Source organism: Aquarana catesbeiana, linkage group LG06 (genome assembly GCF_042186555.1).
Source record: "Aquarana catesbeiana isolate 2022-GZ linkage group LG06, ASM4218655v1, whole genome shotgun sequence".
Lineage (NCBI taxonomy): Eukaryota > Metazoa > Chordata > Amphibia > Anura > Ranidae > Aquarana > Aquarana catesbeiana.
In genome coordinates, this window is record NC_133329.1 from 30,497,818 (window position 1) to 30,518,856 (window position 21,039).

The 21,039-nt window shown below is 40.6% G+C and overlaps 2 protein-coding genes across 2 annotated transcripts in view; both read right to left on the reverse strand.

Annotated features, from left to right (window-relative positions):
* Positions 1 to 21,039, reverse strand: part of LOC141147933 (transmembrane protease serine 9-like) — a 441,310-nt gene that overhangs the window by 69,539 nt on the left and 350,732 nt on the right. The gene's annotated exons all lie outside the window — the stretch shown is intronic.
* LOC141148259 (serine protease 30-like) lies at positions 5,000 to 16,146 on the reverse strand. The gene is made up of 4 exons (XM_073635526.1): positions 16,006 to 16,146; positions 14,045 to 14,316; positions 8,967 to 9,130; positions 5,000 to 5,667 (listed from the first exon to the last, which is right to left on the reverse strand). Exons 1-4 carry the CDS (start codon positions 16,029 to 16,031, stop codon positions 5,380 to 5,382), a joined length of 750 nt encoding a protein of 249 aa, XP_073491627.1. The 5' UTR covers positions 16,032 to 16,146; the 3' UTR covers positions 5,000 to 5,379.

The following is a 21,039-nucleotide window of genomic DNA, read 5'->3' on the forward strand; positions in this document are numbered from 1 at the left end:
TCCTGAAAATATCACAGCACCCTGTCGGCTCCACCCACCAGCCATGATCTACCTGCATTGTATAGAATGACACATAGCCTCCCGATGTGAGCTCGGCCATTGGTGGAAATTTGTTGTACAGAAATAGGAGTCTTCTCCCCATAGTGGCAGCCCTTTAACTCCATCCTACACAACAAATTTCTCTTCCTTGGCTTTCTTCAATCGATCTGCGACCAGTTCAGGGCGTTGGAGCTTCCTGTTGCTGAAACCACAATTTCTGGTAAGAAGACACTTTTTACCTTATGGTGGAGGTGCACTTGGGTGATTCACGTTTTGGCTTGTCATCTATACTCATGCGTCAGTGCATTGCCTGTGCCCTAAGACCACGTCATTATATGACGAAACGCACGTCGGGAGGAGTTGACGCGCTGACGTCATTGCGTTTTATCTGTCTAAGCGGACGGAAGCCGGCCGGCTATTTTCTGTTTTATCATCTCATTGCTGTAAGTGTATTTTTATCCTTTATTAAATGGTATGTTACAGGATTTACACTATGGTGAGTTCCTTTTTTCCTTTTGGGTAACATTTGGCTACTCCCCATGGTTCCTGATCGATCGAGTTATCCCGGCCATTTGCTGGTTATATCTCCTCCACTGTATTGACCATCTGGAGTTGCTGTTTCAGAACCACTTGGATAAAGGCCCTTGCTGGGTAATTCGCCGCAAGCTTATCTAGCTTGCCTTGTGGTAAGCGCGCAATCCTTGTGGTGTTGGCACATTGTCTGTGGTGGTGGAACTCGTCACTGAATATTATCTATCCATGCACATGTGTGTTTATGGACTTCATTTAACACAATTATCACCGTTGGACGTTCTTTCCATAATTCACTTATGATATCCACTTTGGGACATTTTTAGTATTAATTACTGATATATTCCATGGTGTAACCACACACCATTTCCTCATATTTGGTTGTGTTTGTTCATATTTTTTACATATATTTTTTATATATATTTTGTGTTTATTCATATGGTTTAGCGCTGCTACATCCTTCTTCATTTAATTTAGTGTTTATCTCACTTTTAGCGGCTGCTCATTTTATTTTTTATTTTTTAATTTTAATTTTTATTTTCACCATTAGAGGTTTTTGTAGTAGCGCAGTATTTTTCCCACTTTTTATTTATATTCAATGTACTTGTTGGCCGTATAAAGGCATTGGAGCCTTCATATTTGGAACTTTCATGAGGTGTTATAATGGACTCTTTTATCACATGGGACTCACCTTTTGACCCATTTGATCGGTTTCATATTTTTATATATTGTCACATTATATTTTATTGATTGTTAGCATGGCAAACCTAATTAGACACATAGACATAGTGATGACATCACTGCATTTAATGTAAGGTAACTAATGAAAATACAACAGTTTTATTAAAAAAAAAAAAGTATAAGCATATTGATGATAGGCGTGAAGGGATACAAGTGAAGCCAAAATTCAGGCAGATTACATTTCATTTACTTTCATTAAAAGCACAATAATAAAAAATAATGGTCTCTAATTACTAAAAAAGTACTGAATAGCATTAATCCCATAAAAGAAAAAAAACAAATTATCATTACTTAATCAATTCCTCAGCCAGCCAATTAAATGACAGAACACATCTAAGGATACCAAACTCTATTTCATTTATTTCTAGTTTTCAGTAGTGTAGAAGGATTAGACTCCTAAGTTTTTTACTGTTGTCTCCCAGCTGAGGGGAGATTCCCCCTCTCTATTTGTTCTAGTGGTTACCAGTAGAGTATGGTCAAATTCAAAATTTTTAGTTGTTACCACAACTAAAATAGAGGGGAAATCTTCCAATGGGAAAAAATATTTCTGTTTCAATATTTTTAGGTAAGATACAAACATATACACAAGAGCGTAGGTTCATCCATACCATTTCTAGTAAGGCAACATTGATAACCAAAAACTAGACCTGAGTACAGGTGTCAAATAATGGACAGGCATGACCCAAGTGCTAAGAGCAACATTGTCGTCCCCTCTGCCTCCAGGATTGTGCTATAGAGGCCATATTATAAAGATATACATAAAAGGGGGGGGGGGGCAAAGGAGGGGGGAAGCAAATAGGCAAAAAAAGGGAAACAAACACAAAATCAAGTAGCATTTAACAGAAAATGGAAAGCTGGTGGGTCTACCACCTCTAAAGAAGGTAGGAGGCAGTTTAAGACAACTGTATGCATAGTGCAACCTTCCATAAATAAAAGTCTGGTAGTGATTATAGCAGTATAGTCAAGTGCAATCAATCAATCCTGCATATTATATAAGAACAGATAAGAATATAAGAAAATATAAGAGGGGGAAAAAGAAGGAGAAGAAGACAAGTGAAAAAGTAAAAACAGAAAAAAAAAGAGGAATGTACAACTTGACCCGCCCTCTACCCCTTAAAATACCCCAACTTAGATTAGTGACTGAAAATATCTAATCCAGGGGCTCCAGACTCTTTTAAATTTGGCTGGTTTGTCTGGTAGAATGCTGGCCAGTTTTTCGTGAAGCATGATCTACGATGTTTTGATTTTAGCGGTTGCATAGTTTATCACCATGGTTTCCCATGCATGGGCTATAGATATCGTAGCAGCCAGATGGATAAAAAAAAAAAAAGAAGAAAGTTCTGGAGTGTTTGGGGTTCTCGTTCAAAGGATCACTAAAGATTGCCGTCTTAGCGTTTTTTGGCCATATTAACAGTGGTCACTAAATATATAAGAATAAAAATTCTGGTCCAGAATCCTGGATCCTTCAGGCAAGACCACCACACATGATACATAGTACCCTCTTGTCCGCGCCGAGGGGGGCAAGTCATACGGATAAATTTTGGTGATTCTGGGTGGGACTACTTATGAAGGAGACAGCACTTTGTAATTGGTTTAAACAATTCAAGCACTATTGGAGTCTTTTTCTCTGCATATACTCTGCTGCTGATATACCGAGGAGGAAATCTTGGGAGAAGTTTGGGAGCCAGCTGTGTTGGATATCTCGCTGAGTCCTGGAGTAGCTCACAGGCGTTTTCTGACCCTGCCTAGTTGGGGGGGAGCACTCCCAGAGGTGAGCCTAAACCCACTTGGGGGGGGGAGCACGAGTGAGGTGATTCGTTGGTGGTCTGGAAATTTTACATAGAATTTCAATATTTTTAGTTGTTCATCAATCAACATCCATTTGTGGAATTTTCACTGTATTAATATGGACTTTTTTTGCATTTTATTGCATGGACATTTAATTATGCACTTTATATGTTGTTTGATTCAATGGTTTTTGATATTTGTTTATATTTCATGATCCAGCGCTGCATTTTCTTATATATTGATTTTTGTGCACATGCATATGAGGATGTGATCAGTGCTAGCAGCTGGTCTTTTGAATACCTTTCACACACACACACTGTGTTTCTAGTACATACTGTATTTATTGGCGTATAATACTCACTTTTTCACCATGAAAATCTGGTGCAAATAGCGCATGCATGTTATACGCTGATACTTCAATTTTAGCTGCCTCGGAGGGGACAGAGAGGGGGTGGGGTAGGACTAGCATCATCAGATTACATACAGTGAGAATCTGTTTACTTGGCGGCCTCTGTAATAGGAAGTCCCGTCTCCTGGGCCACCATTGGACCACTGTTCTGTCTATCATAGGAGATTCTCACTGTATGTAATCTGTTGGCGCTCGTCCCCCTCCCTGTCCCCTCTAGGCTGCAGATGGGCATCAATCAGGCTGCACTGATGGCAATGGTGAGGCTGCTGCACTGATGGCACTGGTGAGGCTGCTCCATTGAAGGCAATGGTGAGGCTGCTGCATTGATGGCAATGGTGAAGCTGCTGCACTGATGGCACTGGTGAGGCTGCTCCATTGAAGGCAATGGTGAGACTGCTGCATTGATGGCAATGGTGAGGCTGCTGCACTGATGGCAATGGTGAGGCTGCTGCACTGATGGCAATGGTGAGGCTGCTGCACTGATGGCAATGGTGAGGCTGCTGCACTGATGGCAATGGTGAGGCTGCTGCACTGATGGCAATGGTGAGGCTGCTGCATTGATGTGGAATGATGAGGCTGCATTGATGGCAATGGTGAGGCTGCAGATGGACACTGACCCTTATTTTGCTTTAAAGTTCCTTATTTAAAGTGTAAGTTTTTTTTCCTGAAACTTCCCTCTTAAAATGAATGTGCGTGTTATACGCCGAAAAATACGGAATATAATTAGTTTTGTTTTTTGGGTAGCTCGCAAGACTATGGGCGTCATTTACTAAACCTGAATAGTGCAAAATCTGGTGCAGCTCTGTGTGGAAACCAATCAGCTTCCAGGTTAAATTGTCAAAGCTTCATTGAACAATTAGAAGTTAGAAGCTGATTTGCTCCCATGCACAGCTGCCCCAGATTCTCAGTGCTCCAGTTTTAGTAAATCTCACCCTATATCACATATCTAGTAGAGCACTGACTGTGCTGACAGCTCTCCAGCTGCCTGTCCTTGCCTTAGACATACTTTATGTTAAGATCAATTTTACACATATTTTCAGATTTGACATTGCCAACTGCTCAAAAAAAAAAATTAAGGGGTCCCATTAAAATCTTGCTATGGGGCGCCAGGATTTGTAATTATACCTCTGACAGGATTATACATTTTTTATCAGATAGTTCACAGATCTATGTATGCAGCGTTTTGCCTGGAGTTCATATGTCAGACTTCACTCTTTCCTCACTGCATTCAAAAGAACTGAAAATGCCAATCAGAAACTAAAGTTTTACATTAAAGCAAGAAAAAAAAATGTCAACCACCTCTGCAATACATGTACATCCCCTTGTGTATTGTTTCTTTAGAAGAGAGACCTAATTAAAAATATCAATCTGTCAAAAATCCAGTGAGCTCCTGAATTCTTGTGAATTCTGCTTGTTCTGAAATTGCATCTCAAGTCAAATGGACTACAGAACTACCCCCCCCCCGTAAACATGATAAAAGAGAGGGAGGTGTTCTGTTGTTCTAACACCTAGCCCTAATGTAGCCACCATATCCAAGGACTGCTAATTTGAATATATACTATTGTTGTCCTCGACTTTGGATAGGCTATAAGGAGCTCCTCAGTTTTAACAAATACCTCTTCATAAAACTTAAATTCTTCTTCAGATGTTGGCAACAGAAGACAGTGTGGGGGATTTATTAAAGGAGTAGCACATGCTCATTTTGTAAAGTGAATTTTTTTTACATAGTCCATGCTATTTACTTAACACATCCAATCATTTGTGAGCTCAAACACCTTTTTTTTTTATTCTTCCTTCCATGCAATTTGGTATTCTATGCAAAGTAAACGATCTCAATGCCTGTCTAGATCAGCAGAGATGGCCGTTTATGGTTATATTAGTGTCAGCAGAAGAATAGTTGGGACCAGGATCACCCAGCGATGATGTGAGAAGCTGGATGTTAGTGAAGGACTTCCTCCACATACCCTCGTTGGTGTAGGGATATTTGACACATAATTGAAAGTAACATCCAGGTAGGTGCTGATCCAGGTTTGGTAGCTTGTCACCTGGGTGTAGATCCCAGGGTAGTTGGGGTAGGCGCAGCCTATTCCTGAGCTCACAACTCCCACCTGGTACCATACGCCCTGGACTTTACACACCAGAGGTCCTCCTGAGTCACCCTGTAAGACATAAATAATCATCAGCTGCACAAATGTCTATCTGTTCAGGATGAATCAAGAAAATGTTTGTCTTTCCATGAATATATAATTACACAAATTAGTCAGGCACTCAGTAAATGGGTACAGAATTGGCACTGCACCAAAACTTTTGAGAAGTTGCAACCAAGTAAATTTTCATTTACTTATAGCAACTTTGTTGGCAAGTAAAAAAAAAAAAAGGTCAAAAATCAGGACCTGCAAAGAAAGAGGAGTTACACTCACCCACCCTGCCATACGTTCTTCTGATTGCAGAGCAATGGCCTTTTCACATCTAACATACTTACAGGTGTGACACATAATTGGTCCCCTGCCCTGCTCTGCGGTTCCTCTAGCCAATTTCTACATCCCTACACAGCACAGTTATGATGGGTCAGCAGATGGAACCACAGTGTATGGGAAGGGTACAGGTGTTAAATGTGAAGGTCCTACTTTTTGACATTTTTGTACTGAGTGATAAAGTCAAAGAAATAGGATTGGGGGGTGGGGTGGGGTGTGGGAGAGCGGTATGTTACTGGGTAATGAAACATAGAGGGTTTCTAATAGACATGTGCAATTTGGTTCATAATGAATGGATTTTCGTATGAATTTGTTAGTATTTATACATTCGGATTAATTCGAACATCCGAATAGCTGAAAGAACAAAAATGCAAAAATTACAACATTACGAATAAGCACAATAACGAACACACGAAAATACGAACTTACGAACGGTACAAACTTACAAAAATACGAAACTTTGAAACAGTAAAAGAAAGAAAATTACATCTATAACGAATGATTTACATTTCGTATTTTCAATCCTTTGTTCATAATTTTGTATCTTCATGTTCTCTAATCATTCTTTTTGAATGGACAGTGTAAGTGTATCTTAATATGTATGTTCGTAATTTCGTATGTTCATAATTTCGTGTTCTCAAATCGTTTTTTTACGATGGGCAGTGTATTAGTGAGTGACCTATCTTACTTAATGTCTTTAGCCAATCAGCTTCTCCCTTTTGTGTCTGAGTCACACTACATTCCTGAATCTTTTTAGATTCAGTTGGGGAGGAGGCGGAGTCCGGTCTGGTGACTGAGGGAGTGGACTGGAGTGAGTACAGGATTTATTAGAAAAGCAAGCATAGGATTATTATTCATTATTTCCTACGAAAGTACGAATCCACGAAAAAGGCAATCTCACAAAAGTAACAATTACTAAATTACGAGTAGTGTACCGAATAAACGAAAATTATCTAACAAAATTACAAATTGCGAATCAAAGAAAATTAGACTGAATTACAAATCATTTCGTATCAATGAAAATAAAACTGTTACGAAAATACGAGCGAGTCAGAATATGAAAACTCGCGTCTTAGGAAATTACAAATCGTAACAAATCAACGCAAACGTAAAGAAACAAAACAATTTTTTTTCTTGTGCACATGTCTAGTTTCTAAACCTTTTGTATATCACATGCTCACTCTGTGGTTCCTCTAGTTGACTTCTAAACCCTAATGCCCTGTACACACGATAGGATTTTCCGACAACAAAATCCATGTTTTTTTTCTGACGGATGTTGGTTCAAACTTGTCTTGCATACACACGGTCACACAAATCTTGTCGGAAATTCCGAACGTCAAGAACGCGGTGACGTAAAAACACATACGACGAGCCGAGAAAAATTAAGTTCAATAGCCAGTGCGGCTCTTCTGCTTGATTCCGAGCATGCGTGGAACTTTGTGCGTCAGAAATGTGTACACACGATCGGAATTTAAGACAACGGATTTTGTTGTCGGAAAATTTGAGATCCAGATCTCAAATTTTGTCTGTCGCAAAGTCTGATGGAAAATGTCCGATGTCTTCTACACACGGTTGGAATTTCCGACAACAAGCTCCCATAGAACATTTTCCATCAGAAAACCCTATCGTGTGTGCAGGGCATTACAGGGCACAGTAGTGATGGTCTGCAGATGGGATGGAACCCCAGTGCATGGTGGGGAATATAGGATTCATATGCCAAGACTCTTGCTGCTGAGCAGAGCAAAGATTAAAGAAATGGACAGCGAAGGTCTCGCTTTTTGACATTTTTTGTACCTTTTGACGGTGTCAATGGAATGGGATGAAGAGGGGGAAATGGGGTGTGGGATAGTGGTATGTAAATAGGGAATGGCACATAGAGGGATTCTAACACATTTGTGCATCATAATCATACATATACACTATATATTAGAGCTGAACTCAAGCTAAAACTATTTTAGTGTAAGGGGCCAATTTATTACAACATTCATGCAAGTGTAATGAATAATTCCAATAACATTTGTAAATTGTGTGTAATAGGTTCCTTGCTGCCTCCTTGTTCCTTGCTGGCAAATGTAAACTCATAACATTTGATCCTAAAAGAAAAATAGCTGAAAGAGGTTGTAAAGTCAGAAGGTTTTTATCTTAATGCATTCTATGCACTAAGATAAAAAGCCTTTTGTGTGTAGCAGGTGCCCCAGCACCCCTAATACTTACCTGAGCCCCATCTCTGTCAAGCGATGTCCACGAGTGTCTCAGCCAGCCGAGACTCTCCCTCTTGATTGGCTGAGACACAGCAGTGGCACCATTGGCTCCCGCTGCTGTCAAACAAAGTCAGTCAGCCAATCAAGAGAGAGAGGGGGCAGGGCCGGGCAGCAGCTCTGTCTCTGAATGGCCACGGGGAGCTGTGACTCACTCGGGTGCCTCCATAGCAACCTGCTTGCGGTGGGAGCACGCAGCAGGAGGGAGGGGCCAGGCGCTCCAGTGAGGGACCCAAGAAGAGGAGGATCGGGGCTGCTATGTGCAAAGCCACTGCACAGAGCAGGTGAGCATAACATGTTTGTTATTTTTTATAGAAAAAAAAATAGACTTTACACTCACTTTAAGAACACTTGACCATGAGAATTTAAAGGGCTAAGAACAATCGACCAGCAGGGAAAACACGATGTGGGAGACTTCTGCACTGTGTGCAGACTATGGAGAAATTTGTACAAATGCCCAAATGAATAGGTGTTTGGCTGAATAAATAGGTGTTTGGCCGAATTAACCTCCAGCTGTAAAGTGAAATATTTAGCATTGGTATTACTACCACTGAGAAATGTGACGGCTTCCTCCTTGTTGTTATCAGGTAACAGAGAAGGCAAAAATAACCTCTTTTTTTATTAAAAAAAAATAGCATCACTTTAACTGATGTCATGCATTGCTTTCGCTTCCTGTGAAGAGATTCTAATGGTGAGCCATGCTAGAATGTTCTTGGTGTCACTCACCTGGCAGGAGTCCTTTCCCCCATCCTTGTAGCCGGCACAGATCTGATCATTCTGGATAGTGATGTCACCTCCTGCATTGGTATACATTTTTTGACATGTATTGCGGTCTATTAGAGGAACCATGACCTCCTGGAGGGTCCCATATGAAAGTGAACTTGCTGGTGCTTAAACATAGAGAAGAAGATGATTAATAGCCATTCTTGGCAAGGCTATACATAGACTGATCACTGTTATGTTCCATTCACACATGTGCATTGTAGGATTGCACTTAAAATTGCACGGTTTCTCGTAACACACAAAAAATGTGCATCTTTGTTGCAGAAGGACTGCAGTGCCATTAATTGTTAACTCCACCCCAATTCACCTTACTAAAGTGTGCAAAATCAAGCAAAAAGAATGCATGGTAACACATTTTCATGCATTTTGGTATGGAGCTATTTAAAAAAACGAGACATGTATCAAATGAATGGGCTGCCTTACCATTACACAGAAAAAATATATATTTGTGCTCCCACATCATGCATATGTGAATCTAGCCCTTAATCTGAACTCTGGGCACAAAAAATATACCTCTGTCACCACAAGATTCTGATTAATCCCTCCACATGCAGACCCCTACATCCAATGGGCCAGGGTTGTGGGGGAGATGCCCTTGCCCTCAACAACATGAGGACAAGGTGCTTTGCCAGGTGTTCCCTTTGACAAGGAACCCTCCTCATGTTGAGAACATGTGGCCTGGGTATGGTTCAGGAGCAGGAAAGATGATTGTGACCCCATCTTCCCTGGCTGTAGGCTGCAGGCTCGGGTAAGGGTCTGGCTTGGAATTTATGGGGAAGCATGGGATATTTTTGTGTAGCTTCCCCCATTAACATCGGTATCAAGACCCCACCCAGGAAAAGGTTGCTCCTGTCTTGATAAAGCTAACATAAGCAGAGATGGTAATGCAACCTGGGCACTCCCTTAAGCCTGACATGGGCCAAATGTCAGGCAGCATCAGCGGAGCCAATAGAAACCAGTCGACATTCGGCCCTTGTGTACTGCAGTCGGGCTGGCTTCTGTGGAAGGGGAATTGCCAAAAAAGGTCTGCTGTTCAGCTCCCGAGTGCTGACCGGAGTGTTCTGGTGAGGGAGGGGGCATCCCCCTATCAGAAAACAATAGAACAGTAGGGGAGACTGCTGTACTAACATTGTATAGTTAGTACGGTGGCTCCTCCTAAACTACCAGTTTTTTTTCTTTCAGCCCTTCTGAGTTGAATGAAAAAAAAAACTACTAGTGTGTACTAGGCTTTAACAAAAATAAAATCCTTGGCTTATACACCACCTTGTCCCTGTGCAAAAATAAAATGTTCAGCCCTGTGTGCTCTGCTCTAATTAGCATGTCTTTCTTCTTGTGTTGTACTATACAAAAGGGAAGAGTGTCACTGTGTGTCCCATGCTCCTGATGTCATCTTTGACGAAACTTGTAGGGCATAGACGGAACATATGCCACTACACTTACACAATCCCATGGCCATCTTGGATTCTGGAATATGAGTTGTTTATATGATATGAAGTGCCTGGTTGTCATCTCTTCTTTGCAAGTGCATTTACCACATTAAATTGGTATTTTAATTGGGATTACATTATGGAGAGCTTGTCATTTTCATGATACTATGTCCAACTGAGTATATTGTATATGCACAGTGATCGATTACAACACAACAGTACCATTGTTTGACACATGTTTTTGAGGAAAGCTGGAAAGAACAGTTTGCAGCAGCGTTGTCACATTTCTTATAATAAATATTGGGGTGTATTATTTCACTAACAATAGTGAAAAATATTGTGCAGTCGATGGACAGTTTGCAAACAGCTTTGTTAGACCGCAAATTAGTAGAGAGAAACCAAACAGGTTTTATCATGAAATAAAAATTATTTCAGAGACAATAAGCATATATATTGTACAGACCCAATGCACACTATGTAAGCAGCTTTAGTAGGCCATAAATTAAGAGGGTGAGACAAAGCATATTTTAAACTATAAATCAAAATTAGAGTGTAATATTTCACATAGAAAAGACACAAATATTGTGCAGACTCAGCACAGTATGTAAGCAGCTTTAGTAGGTACAAAAGGCAGGTTTATATCAGTACATTGACATTAGAATACATTAGAATACATTATTTCACAAAAAACAGCCAGAAATATTGCACAGATTTAATGCACAGTATTTAAATGTTCTACTAAACTGCACTTTCAGATGGAGAGACCAAGCTGGTTTTATTGAGAAATCAAAATTAGAAAGTACTGTGTTCAATCAAATGGCCCTGTCTGAACATCCAATAGTCTATGTGGTTTGCCTTTTGTAGAGTGAATCATATGATTTTGGATTATGTTTCAAATTTGCAGATGCAGAACCTGATCGCCCCCTACTAGCACGCATGCAGAACCTTTGCATCTCCCTTTAGGCCTGGCTGACATTATGAATTCAGGGGATTACCTAAACTTATTAGCAACTATGATATTAGGGGGATTAAGAATGTGGTGCTTTGGTGCATTCAACAATGTGGTGATTTAGATGCACTAAACCGCACTAGTATGCATTGATATGTTGTAAAAAAAAAAAAGGGGCAGCTTTACCTGTGTTAGAACAAGTTCATACTACTGAACATGAAAAAAAAGATCCTAGTAAAATTATATCAGAATAAAATATACCTCTCTTGAAAAAAAAATAAGACTCAAACCACTAAACCCCAACTTTTAATCCCTAAACCAAAAACCCCAGATATAAAAACAATAAATCACAGATATTTTACTTTGGTCTTTTTGTCTTATAGTCTAACTGCAAGTAAAAAAAATATGAAAATGTGAAATAAAAAACAATAAGATACCAAAAAAAGAAAGAAGGAAACTGCAAGGGGGCCCAGCAGCTAAAGAGCAACAGAGTCGCTGTTGCTATACACAAAATGATAGTCCTAGAAGAAAATGTTGGGTCTATTAAGAGGGATATGTAAAAAAAGATTTGTGGTCAGTTCCAGAATCCAATAATGTAATACAAAGGCACTGACATCCCCTAATTTGTAAATAGAAAGCTGTTTTTGGAGAGATTTGGGACTTTATAGGTGCATTACAACATGAATATCATACATTATGAGTTAAGAAGAATACTTTTATTTGAATAAAAATAGATTTAAAAACATTGCATGCAATACATGTGCATCCACGGTATATATAGGACACGTCTGTATAATATTAAATTGCTTTTTCCACACTTGTTTTTCTACATGTTTTGCCATGAAGAAGCTATATGGTGAAACATGTAGAAAAATTAAGTGTGGAAAAAGCTGTTATACAGACACATGCTATATATACACCATCGGATGCACATGTATTTGTATGCAATGATTTTAAATCTATTTTTATTCAAATAAAAGTATTTTTCTTAACACATAATGAGTGATATTCATATTGTAATACACCTATAAAGTCCTAAATCTCTCCAAAAATTGCTTTCTATTAAGAGGGGTTCACAATAGTATGTAGCCCACCACACTGTAACTAACAGTAATGTAGCATTTAGAGGTACACACTATGTAGCTCACCGTACTGCAATTCACTTTAATAATAGCACAATATACAACTGGGTGTAGTACTGTTATGTGCTGTGTAGTAAAACAGCATCTATATATTCCTGCAAACGCCCTGTCAGTATTCCCTATCTATTCCAGGTCTCTCTGACACGATGACAAATGGCTGCTGGGAACCCTGATTTTATAGGGAAGGGTCAGGTTCATATGAAAAATCTCATTATTGGCCCTTCGAGCCACATGACCACAGTTCACAGGTCAGGAAGTCCAATGTGGTAATTGGTTCCTACACACAAAGGCTTAATACTGCAGCAAATGGCCCGATTAGTTCACCTTTTTCCCCAAACTGCAAATGATTTGGTTTCTTGTCAGGCTTAAGTTCGACCCAAACCTGAAGCCCATCCCTATTCCCTAATCCCTAGCTTGTAATCTAAAAAAAAAAATGGTGGTTTCTATTATATCTCCCTTAAAATTGCACTAAAAGGACCCTCTCCCCGCTGTATGGTATTCAATGTTTTTCATTTTTTTTTACTTTATTAAATGTCCTCCATGGCAGTGTTGATCTCCCCGTGCCGTTTTGACAATACCTTGCCTATAAGCCATGAATATGGCCAGAATTTAGGATCAAGATTTACACTTCCCCCAAAGACTTCAATAGGATTCAATGCTAAGTTCAGGTTTCATGGATTTCATACAGAACCCGATAAACCCCTTGTGAATTGAACCCAGGTAGATTTGCCCATCATTAACTAACATGCTGTGTTGGCTGTAAATGACAGACCTGGCTTACTTGTGTAGCAGTACCCCCACAGGGGCTGCTGAGAATTGTGGTTTGTCTGTCACCCTGCCCAGCCCTGCATTCACTCTCAGACTCTTTGTTTTATTGAGCGGTATAACTTGAATGGGGATGGGAGATATGGGATGCCCAGCGTGAATCAATAGAAACGGCAATTGGTTTTGGGACAATAATGTACACCCCTGTACATACTCCTTCAGCTTCCTCCTGCACAAACTTGCTTGAAGCCCATCACTCCTCACTCAAGGCGGTCCCAACTGCATCCCAGCCCAGGCCCAAGGTCACCCCCCCCCAGACTGGGGAGCTCCCTCAAGGGCCCGACAGCCTCCATACTCTCTCACTCCAGCTCTTCCACCCAACAACTCCCCAATGCTGGGCTGACCCTGGGTATTTAAGAAAGCCTGCAACCTGCCAATCCAAGCTGGGGATTTGTCAGAGCTCCCTAGAATACCCCAGGTGGCTTCACCTGCCCTCCAGCCTCTCTTTGTAGAGAACACTAGAAGATTCTAGATGGAAATATGAGGTCCTAGTGATTCCACCTGTGAGTCACCCAGCACTACACTGAGCCACTCCCAACACAGAATGAAAACAAACTGGCCTAGCTACCAAACAGGCCTGCTTAAATTTACCTATCCTCTCTAGCAGACTACTAGAGGGTGCTACACTTGTATTGAAAATTAGTGAAATCACTTTTGCTTATCATTTCATGAACTCACCTCCAGAATATCTTGCACCCCAACCGGTCACCCAGCACTCCGTACCACAGGGGAAGGTGGTGGTGGAAGATGGCAGACAGATTGGTTTGATGTACTGAGTATAGGTGACAGGTTTGGCCAGCTGTATCAGGGCGATGTCTCCAGGGCTTGTAGTGTCTATATAATTATAATTGACAATGATATTCCTTACACTGGCACTAACTGTATGAGAGCTGGTCACATCCAGCTTGTACATGCCCAAATATACTTTATAATTCGATACTTGGATAGGTCTGCAGAAAGAAAACAGAACATAACATGCATAAATGAGGACCCATCTGTTGCAGAAGGCAGTGCAATATCATTATTATCAATGACCTTCAGAATCCAATGAATGAAATACAACTTGCTCATAATTTGCTCTTTATGAATGGGCTGTATGTACACAAGCCCAAAAAGTTTAAAAATGAAATATTAAAAGAGGTAGACAAAAAGATACAACATAATGCAGCTCTGTATTGATTAATATATCATTACATGCATTTTTTTTAATGCTACCAGTGTAAGCACCTGAGTTACTATCAGCCTCTTACAGTCTTTCTACAGCAAAGCTCAGCCTAGGAAAAGGATAAGCAGTACAAGGAGCCAACACAATCATGGAGCATGTTGCTAGAGGAAGAGAGCAGAGTGACAGAGAGATGAGCCTATCACTGTGCTGCTTTTCCTTCACTGTCCAGTCACAGGCTGGAGGCAGGTTCAAGACAGCATAGGCTCGGAGGAGTTGGGTTGAATGATGATGGCCGTCATTCAACCTAGTCTAGTGGCAAAATTTTTTGGGAACAGCTATGGATTTAAGGTGAGTATTGCAGCAAAGCTGCCTTGTATTGTATATCCTTTAACAAGCTATTACTTTTTTATCTTTATTTTTTGCTAGAATTGAACTTTGAAACACATTTTTCCTTTCCCTTTTTTATATTTTTTACATATTTTGTATATTTTAGACACACATGAGGACTAAATATAAATATATTTGGGGTATTATTATGCTATGTTCTTTTTTAACATACTGGCCATGGTCAGATGTACTTTGTTGCTATCTGAGGTAACATGAAGTAGACCAAGGTCACCAGCAAGAGTAAAAAAAAAATGATATAAAAAGTTTTGATGCAAATATCAAAACACAAAGGCTTAATTCGCAACCGGATGACCAGCAGGTAGGTGGCAGTACAGGACCAACAAGTAGAACCATTATTGAAGGTCATGGTCACAATGAAACAGAAACAATCAGAGGAAAAGGATCTAGAAACTGGTAATCAGGTTACAGGTACACAGGCCGGATACACAAAATACAATATTGGCTGGCAAACTTCTGTATGCAGAATGAAACTTATAAGTGTTGCATCCTCCTTTGATGAGGGGCAGGTATCGTTGAACCAGAGATACTGTGTGGCTTGAAGAACCACAATGAGATAAATGATTCCATGATTCAGGCTGAAGGTTCAGCACCCCAGAGACTTCAAATCTAGGCAGTGTTATGACAGTGGCCCATTTATACTGCTGCTAGGACCCCCTCCTGCTGTCACGTAGACCTGGACCCTGCTTAGTTCTAGGCAGAGAGAAGTTTAAAGCACCCTTCATGATGTCTCAAGTGTGCTCCTAAATATCCAAGTGGTAAACTATGAGTTTAGGGTATTGTATAGGCTACTCTTCACTTGCGTTTATCTATTCACAGTGAATAATCCTATGAACTCAATAGCCAAATGAGGGGTCCAATATTAGCACTCATTAATGGGCTCTTTGGAGATGTAAACCAATCACTAATGATCAATGAGGCACACTTGGCAGTTTTAAAGTGGACACTTTATAAAAGATGAACACTGGTTTAATAAACACGTCCATGTTTTTTTAGAAACATTTTTCCAAAAGCAGAACCTGGTACCTGATGGAAGAATTGGTTTATAAAGGTAATATGTTATACTCACTTGTGGATGCAATGTGCTGCCGTCATAACCCACTCCGGTGAGATCAGGGAGCCTCCACATGTACCTGTTGAACCTGATTCTGTGTATATAACAGCGACCTGCCAGGGCCACGCCCCATCCAAGGAACTTGTACCACCAACTATCCGACTGGATACCAAGGGGGAACCGCACACTGAATAATCTGCAGATGATACAAGAAAAAATAAAAAAATATATACCAGTATTCTTTTTAGCTTTCATAATTATATATATATATATAAATCCCTTTCATGACTAAGCCTATTTTTGAAATTTGGTGTTAACAAGTTAAAATCCGTATTTTTTGCTATAAAATTACTTAGAACCTCCAAACATTATATATATTTTTTTAGCAGAGAATCTAGAGAATAAAATGGAAATTGTTGCAATATTTTATATCACACAGTATTTGTGCAGCGGTGTTTTAAACACACATTTTTAGAAAAGGGACACTTGAATTTAAAAAAATCCAAACAGTAAAGTTATCCCAATTTTTTTGTATAATGTGAAAGATGATGTTACGCCGAGTAAATAGATACCAAACATGTCACGCTTTATAATTGCACGCACTCATGGAATGGTGACAAACTACGGTACCTATGAATTTCCATAGGCAAGGCTTTAATTTTTTTTTACGGTTACCAGGTTAGAGTTACAGAGGAGGTCTAGTGCTAGAATTATTGCTCTCGCTCTGATGATCGCGGCGATACCTCACATGTGTGATTTGAACACCGTTTACATAAGCGGGTGCAACTTCCGTATGCGTTTTCTTCGCTGCGCGAGCTTGCGGGGATGGGGGCGCTTTGAAATTTTTTTAATTTTTTTTATTTTATTTTTTTTATACTTATGAATTGTGTTTAAAAAAAAAAACTTTTTTTTTTAAGTTTGATTGCTGTCACAAGGAATGTAAACATCCCTTGTGACAGTAATAGGTGGTGACAGGTACTCTTTATGGAGGGATCGGGGGTCTAAAAGACCCCCGATCTCTCCTTTACACTTCAAAGTATTCAGATCACCGAAAACGGCAATTCTGAATACTGAATATTTTTATAAACCGGCGCCATTGGCAGCCGAGTAAACGGGAAGTGACGTCATGACGTCGCTTCCACGTTTACAATTAAAAGGCTGGAACTAAGCCATTCATGGCTTCGTTCCAGCCCGCCCCCAGCCGCCGGAGGCAGCCGATTGGACACGGGGCCTCCCGATCGCACGGGAGGCCGGGTAAGAGCGGCGGGAGGCGGCGAGAGGGGGGATGTCCCCTCCCGCTCCTCCGGTATAACAGCCGAGCAGCTTTTAGCCGCATCGGTTGTTATACACGGATAGCCAATCGCCGGCTCTAAACAACGGTACCAGGATGATGCCTGCAGCTGCGGGCATCATCCCGGTATAACCCCGGAAAGCTGAGTATGCAGATCTGCGTACGGTCGGCGGGAAGGGGTTAAATAACACAAAAAAATTAAACTATATTAATTGATAAGTCACCTTTCAGCAGATAAAAATCCTCAGGACTGATACTATGTAAGAGATTTTAATGACACAAATTTCAGCCACGTATATTCACACCAAACCCAACTAACTTTTATTTTATTTCAATTACTGTCCCCCAGGCAGTGTTTAAAATACAAAATGGAGCTCAGCCTGCAATACACACCTCCTCTCTGGAGTTGTCCCCCTCAGTAATTGCTTTTTTGTAAAAAAGATGTTCTCAGTCTTCTGATTTAATTGAGACCCAAATGTAAACATCCCTTGTGACAGTAATAGGCAGTGACAGGTACTCTTTATGGAGGGATCGGGGGGTCTATAAGACCGCAAACCCCTCCTCTGCACTTGAAAGTATTCAAAACATCAAGATCGGCTTTTTTGAATACTTTATATTGTTTTTAAAACTGGCGCCTTAAAGATGGCAGTAATCCGGAAAGTGATGTCATGACTAGGGATGAGCCTGATGTTCACTGAATTTAGAACATTATGGGGCGTTCACGGGAAATTCAAGCGCCCGCAGAATGCCCCATAATGCACTGCAAGATCGCATTGGCGGCTGTTGATTGGCCAAAGCATGCACCTGACCTGCATGCTTTGGCCAATCACAGTGCGCTCTGCTGTGAGAGCCATGATTGGCTCAGGGTGCTAAGTCCATGCCCCACACTATGTAAGGCTTCTTACATAGCGACTGTACATAGTGTAATGAATGATAGCAGCAAAATGACATTTCTAAAAGGAAAAAATGTCATTTAAAACTGCTCGCTGCTGTAATGTAGTCCCGGATCCCGGCAATATACATACAAATCATTGAAAAAAAATGGCGTGACTCCCCCTCCCCCAGTCCATTACCAGGCCCTTTAGGTCTGGTATGGATATTAAGGGGAACCCTGCGCCAAAATGTAAAAAAAAAAAAAAAAATGGCGTGGGGGGTCCCCCCAAAAATTCATACCAGTCCATTCGGGTCTGGTATGGATTTTAAGGGGAACCCCATGCAAAAATGTAAAAAAAAAAATGGCCTGGGGGTTCCCCCCAAATTTGTGTGAACATAAGAACACCGTTAAAGTCTATGGGGCACAAACATGAAAAATCAAAAGTGCTAATTTTAGGCTCCATTCACACTAGCACGTTTTTTGATGCATTTTGCATTTTGCAGAAATGCACGGGAATTTTTTAACATGGGTTCCTATGGAACATGTTCACATCAATGCCTTTTTGTTTCTCTGCATTTTTGGAAAGGGTCAGGGACTTTTTTTCATGCAAAATGCAGCGTTTTGCATGTAATAGAATTCAATGGACAAGCATCAAAAACGCAAGTGCACCGTTTTTGCAGCGTTTTTTTGCAGCGTTTTTGATGCGTTTTTGATGCGTTTTTGATGCGTTTTTGCCGTTTTTTTTTTTTTTTTTTATTTTTTTTAAAGACTGTAAAAAAAAACTGTAAAAAAAAAAACAAAAAAAACCCGCAAAACGCAAATCGCGGCAAAAACGCGGCAAAAACGCTGCAAAAACGCTGCTCAAAAACGTGGCAAGCATGAAAAAAAAACCTCCAAAAACGCTCAAAAGCAACATGCATAGGTGTGAATCGAGCCTTAAAGGCTTATATGCAAGTTATTGTCATAAAAAGTGTTTGATAAAAGACAAAAAACAACAACATATAGTTGCAGAGCAGACTATGGATTGGACATGCGGCCACTGCAAAACATACGAATATGCATCCGCAAGAAACGCCCCATGGACTACACAGCAAGGATTATATACATATATGTATGGCCGTCTTTTAAACAGCCCGGCATCCACAGGTATCGACACAGCAACGCTCAGAATGAGACTTGCACTGGTCCGCCATTGTGAGAGCCTTTCCAATCCATAGTCTGCTCTGCAACTATATGTTGGTTGTTCTTTGTCTTTTATCAAACAAAATCACCCAGAAATTAAACACCCTTGAAGAAGAAACATACAGTAACGTTTCCGAAACATGTTGGGTGCTACAGGATACCATCTTCACTAACCACAGCATGACTCTGGCAGCCTTTGGGACTATCTGTACCAACTGGGGTTTGATTGCAAAATCTTACTGTGTAATATATTTGATCTACATGTATGCTATGTTTTTTAGGGCTATGTTTGCCCATTCTGTATATGCTATGTACTAATTAAATTGGTGTCACTGCTTTTTAAACTTTCTTTACTGTCTATTACTCAAATTTCTGACTTCAACCACTTCAGCCCTGGAAGATTTGGCTGCTGAATGACCAGGCCATTTTTTGCGATTCTGCACTGCGTCCTTTTTTCCCACAATAGAGCTTTCTTTTTTGTGGTATTTGGTCATCACTGCAGTTTTTATTTTTTGCGCTATAAACAAAAATAGAGCGACAATTTTGAAAGAAAACACAATATTTAGTACTTTTTGCTATGATAAATATCCCCAATTAATTTTTTTAAAAAGCAATTTTTTTCCTCAGTTTAGGCCGATATATATTTTTCTACATATTTTTGGTAATAAAAATTGCAATAAGCATATATTGATTGGTTTGCACAAAAGTTAAAGCGCCTACAAAATAGGGGATAGATTTATGGCATTTTTATTATTATTTTTTTTTTACTAGTAAATCTGCGATTTTTATTGGGACTGCGACATTATGGCGGACAAATCAGACAGTTTTGAAACATTTTTAAAACCATTGACACTTATACAGTGATCAGTGCTTTAAAAATGCACTAATTATTGTGTAAATGTCACTGGCAGTGAAGGGGTTAACACTAGGGGGCGATCAAGCGGTTAAATGTGTTGCCTGACTGTGTGTTCTAACTGTGGGGGGAGGGGACTGACTATAGGAGATGACATATCGTGGTTCCTAGCTATTAGGAACTCACGTTCTTCCACTCCTCAGCTCACAGAACAGTGATTCGTGTGTTTACACACACACACACACGTCCCTGTTCTGCCTCTCGTGCCCGCCATCGCGTGCGGCCGGTGGTCATCGCGACCGCCGGCCATGAGTATCGGCACCCCGCAGTGCAGCGGGCGCGCACGCCTGCTATCCCGCTTAAAGGAGTCGATGTACAGCTACGACGGTTCGCAAGATCGTGCCAACCTGCCGCAGTATATTGACGGCGGTTGGTCGGCAAGTGGTTAAAGTCCAAGGGGCATTATTCTAGTACAGTGTTCTTACTGGCAGCAGGAGAGGGGGGCCCCTCCCGCCGCCCTCCGGAAAAGGAATCCGCTGCCAGCGGAAGTTCATCATAGAGAATACCAGTGACCAGATGGTCCCTGGCCATCTCTATGACTCTCGAACGCCCGGACGCGACATTATGACGTCACGTCTGGACTGACAGTTATAAATACTGCCGTGTACTCGGCTGGAAAGCCAAGATTGTTTTTTTTTTAATTTTTTAATGTTTTAATTTTTTGGAGCTTAGGTTTCCCAGCCTTATGCCGCATACACACGAGCGGACTTTACGGCAGACTTTGCTCGGCGGACTTTTCGCCGGACTTTGTCGGCTCCTTGCGCTGGACTTAAAAACGGACGGACTTGG

Coding starts and splice junctions, on each gene's coding strand:
- LOC141148259 (XM_073635526.1), bottom strand. CDS start 16,031: ATGACGGCAGCACATTGCATCCACAA. Junction 9,131..14,044: donor GGGTGCAAGATATTCTGGAG/GTGAGTTCATGA, acceptor TCTATGTTTAAG/CACCAGCAAGTTCACTTTCA. Junction 5,668..8,966: donor GGGGAAAGGACTCCTGCCAG/GTGAGTGACACC, acceptor TATGTCTTACAG/GGTGACTCAGGAGGACCTCT.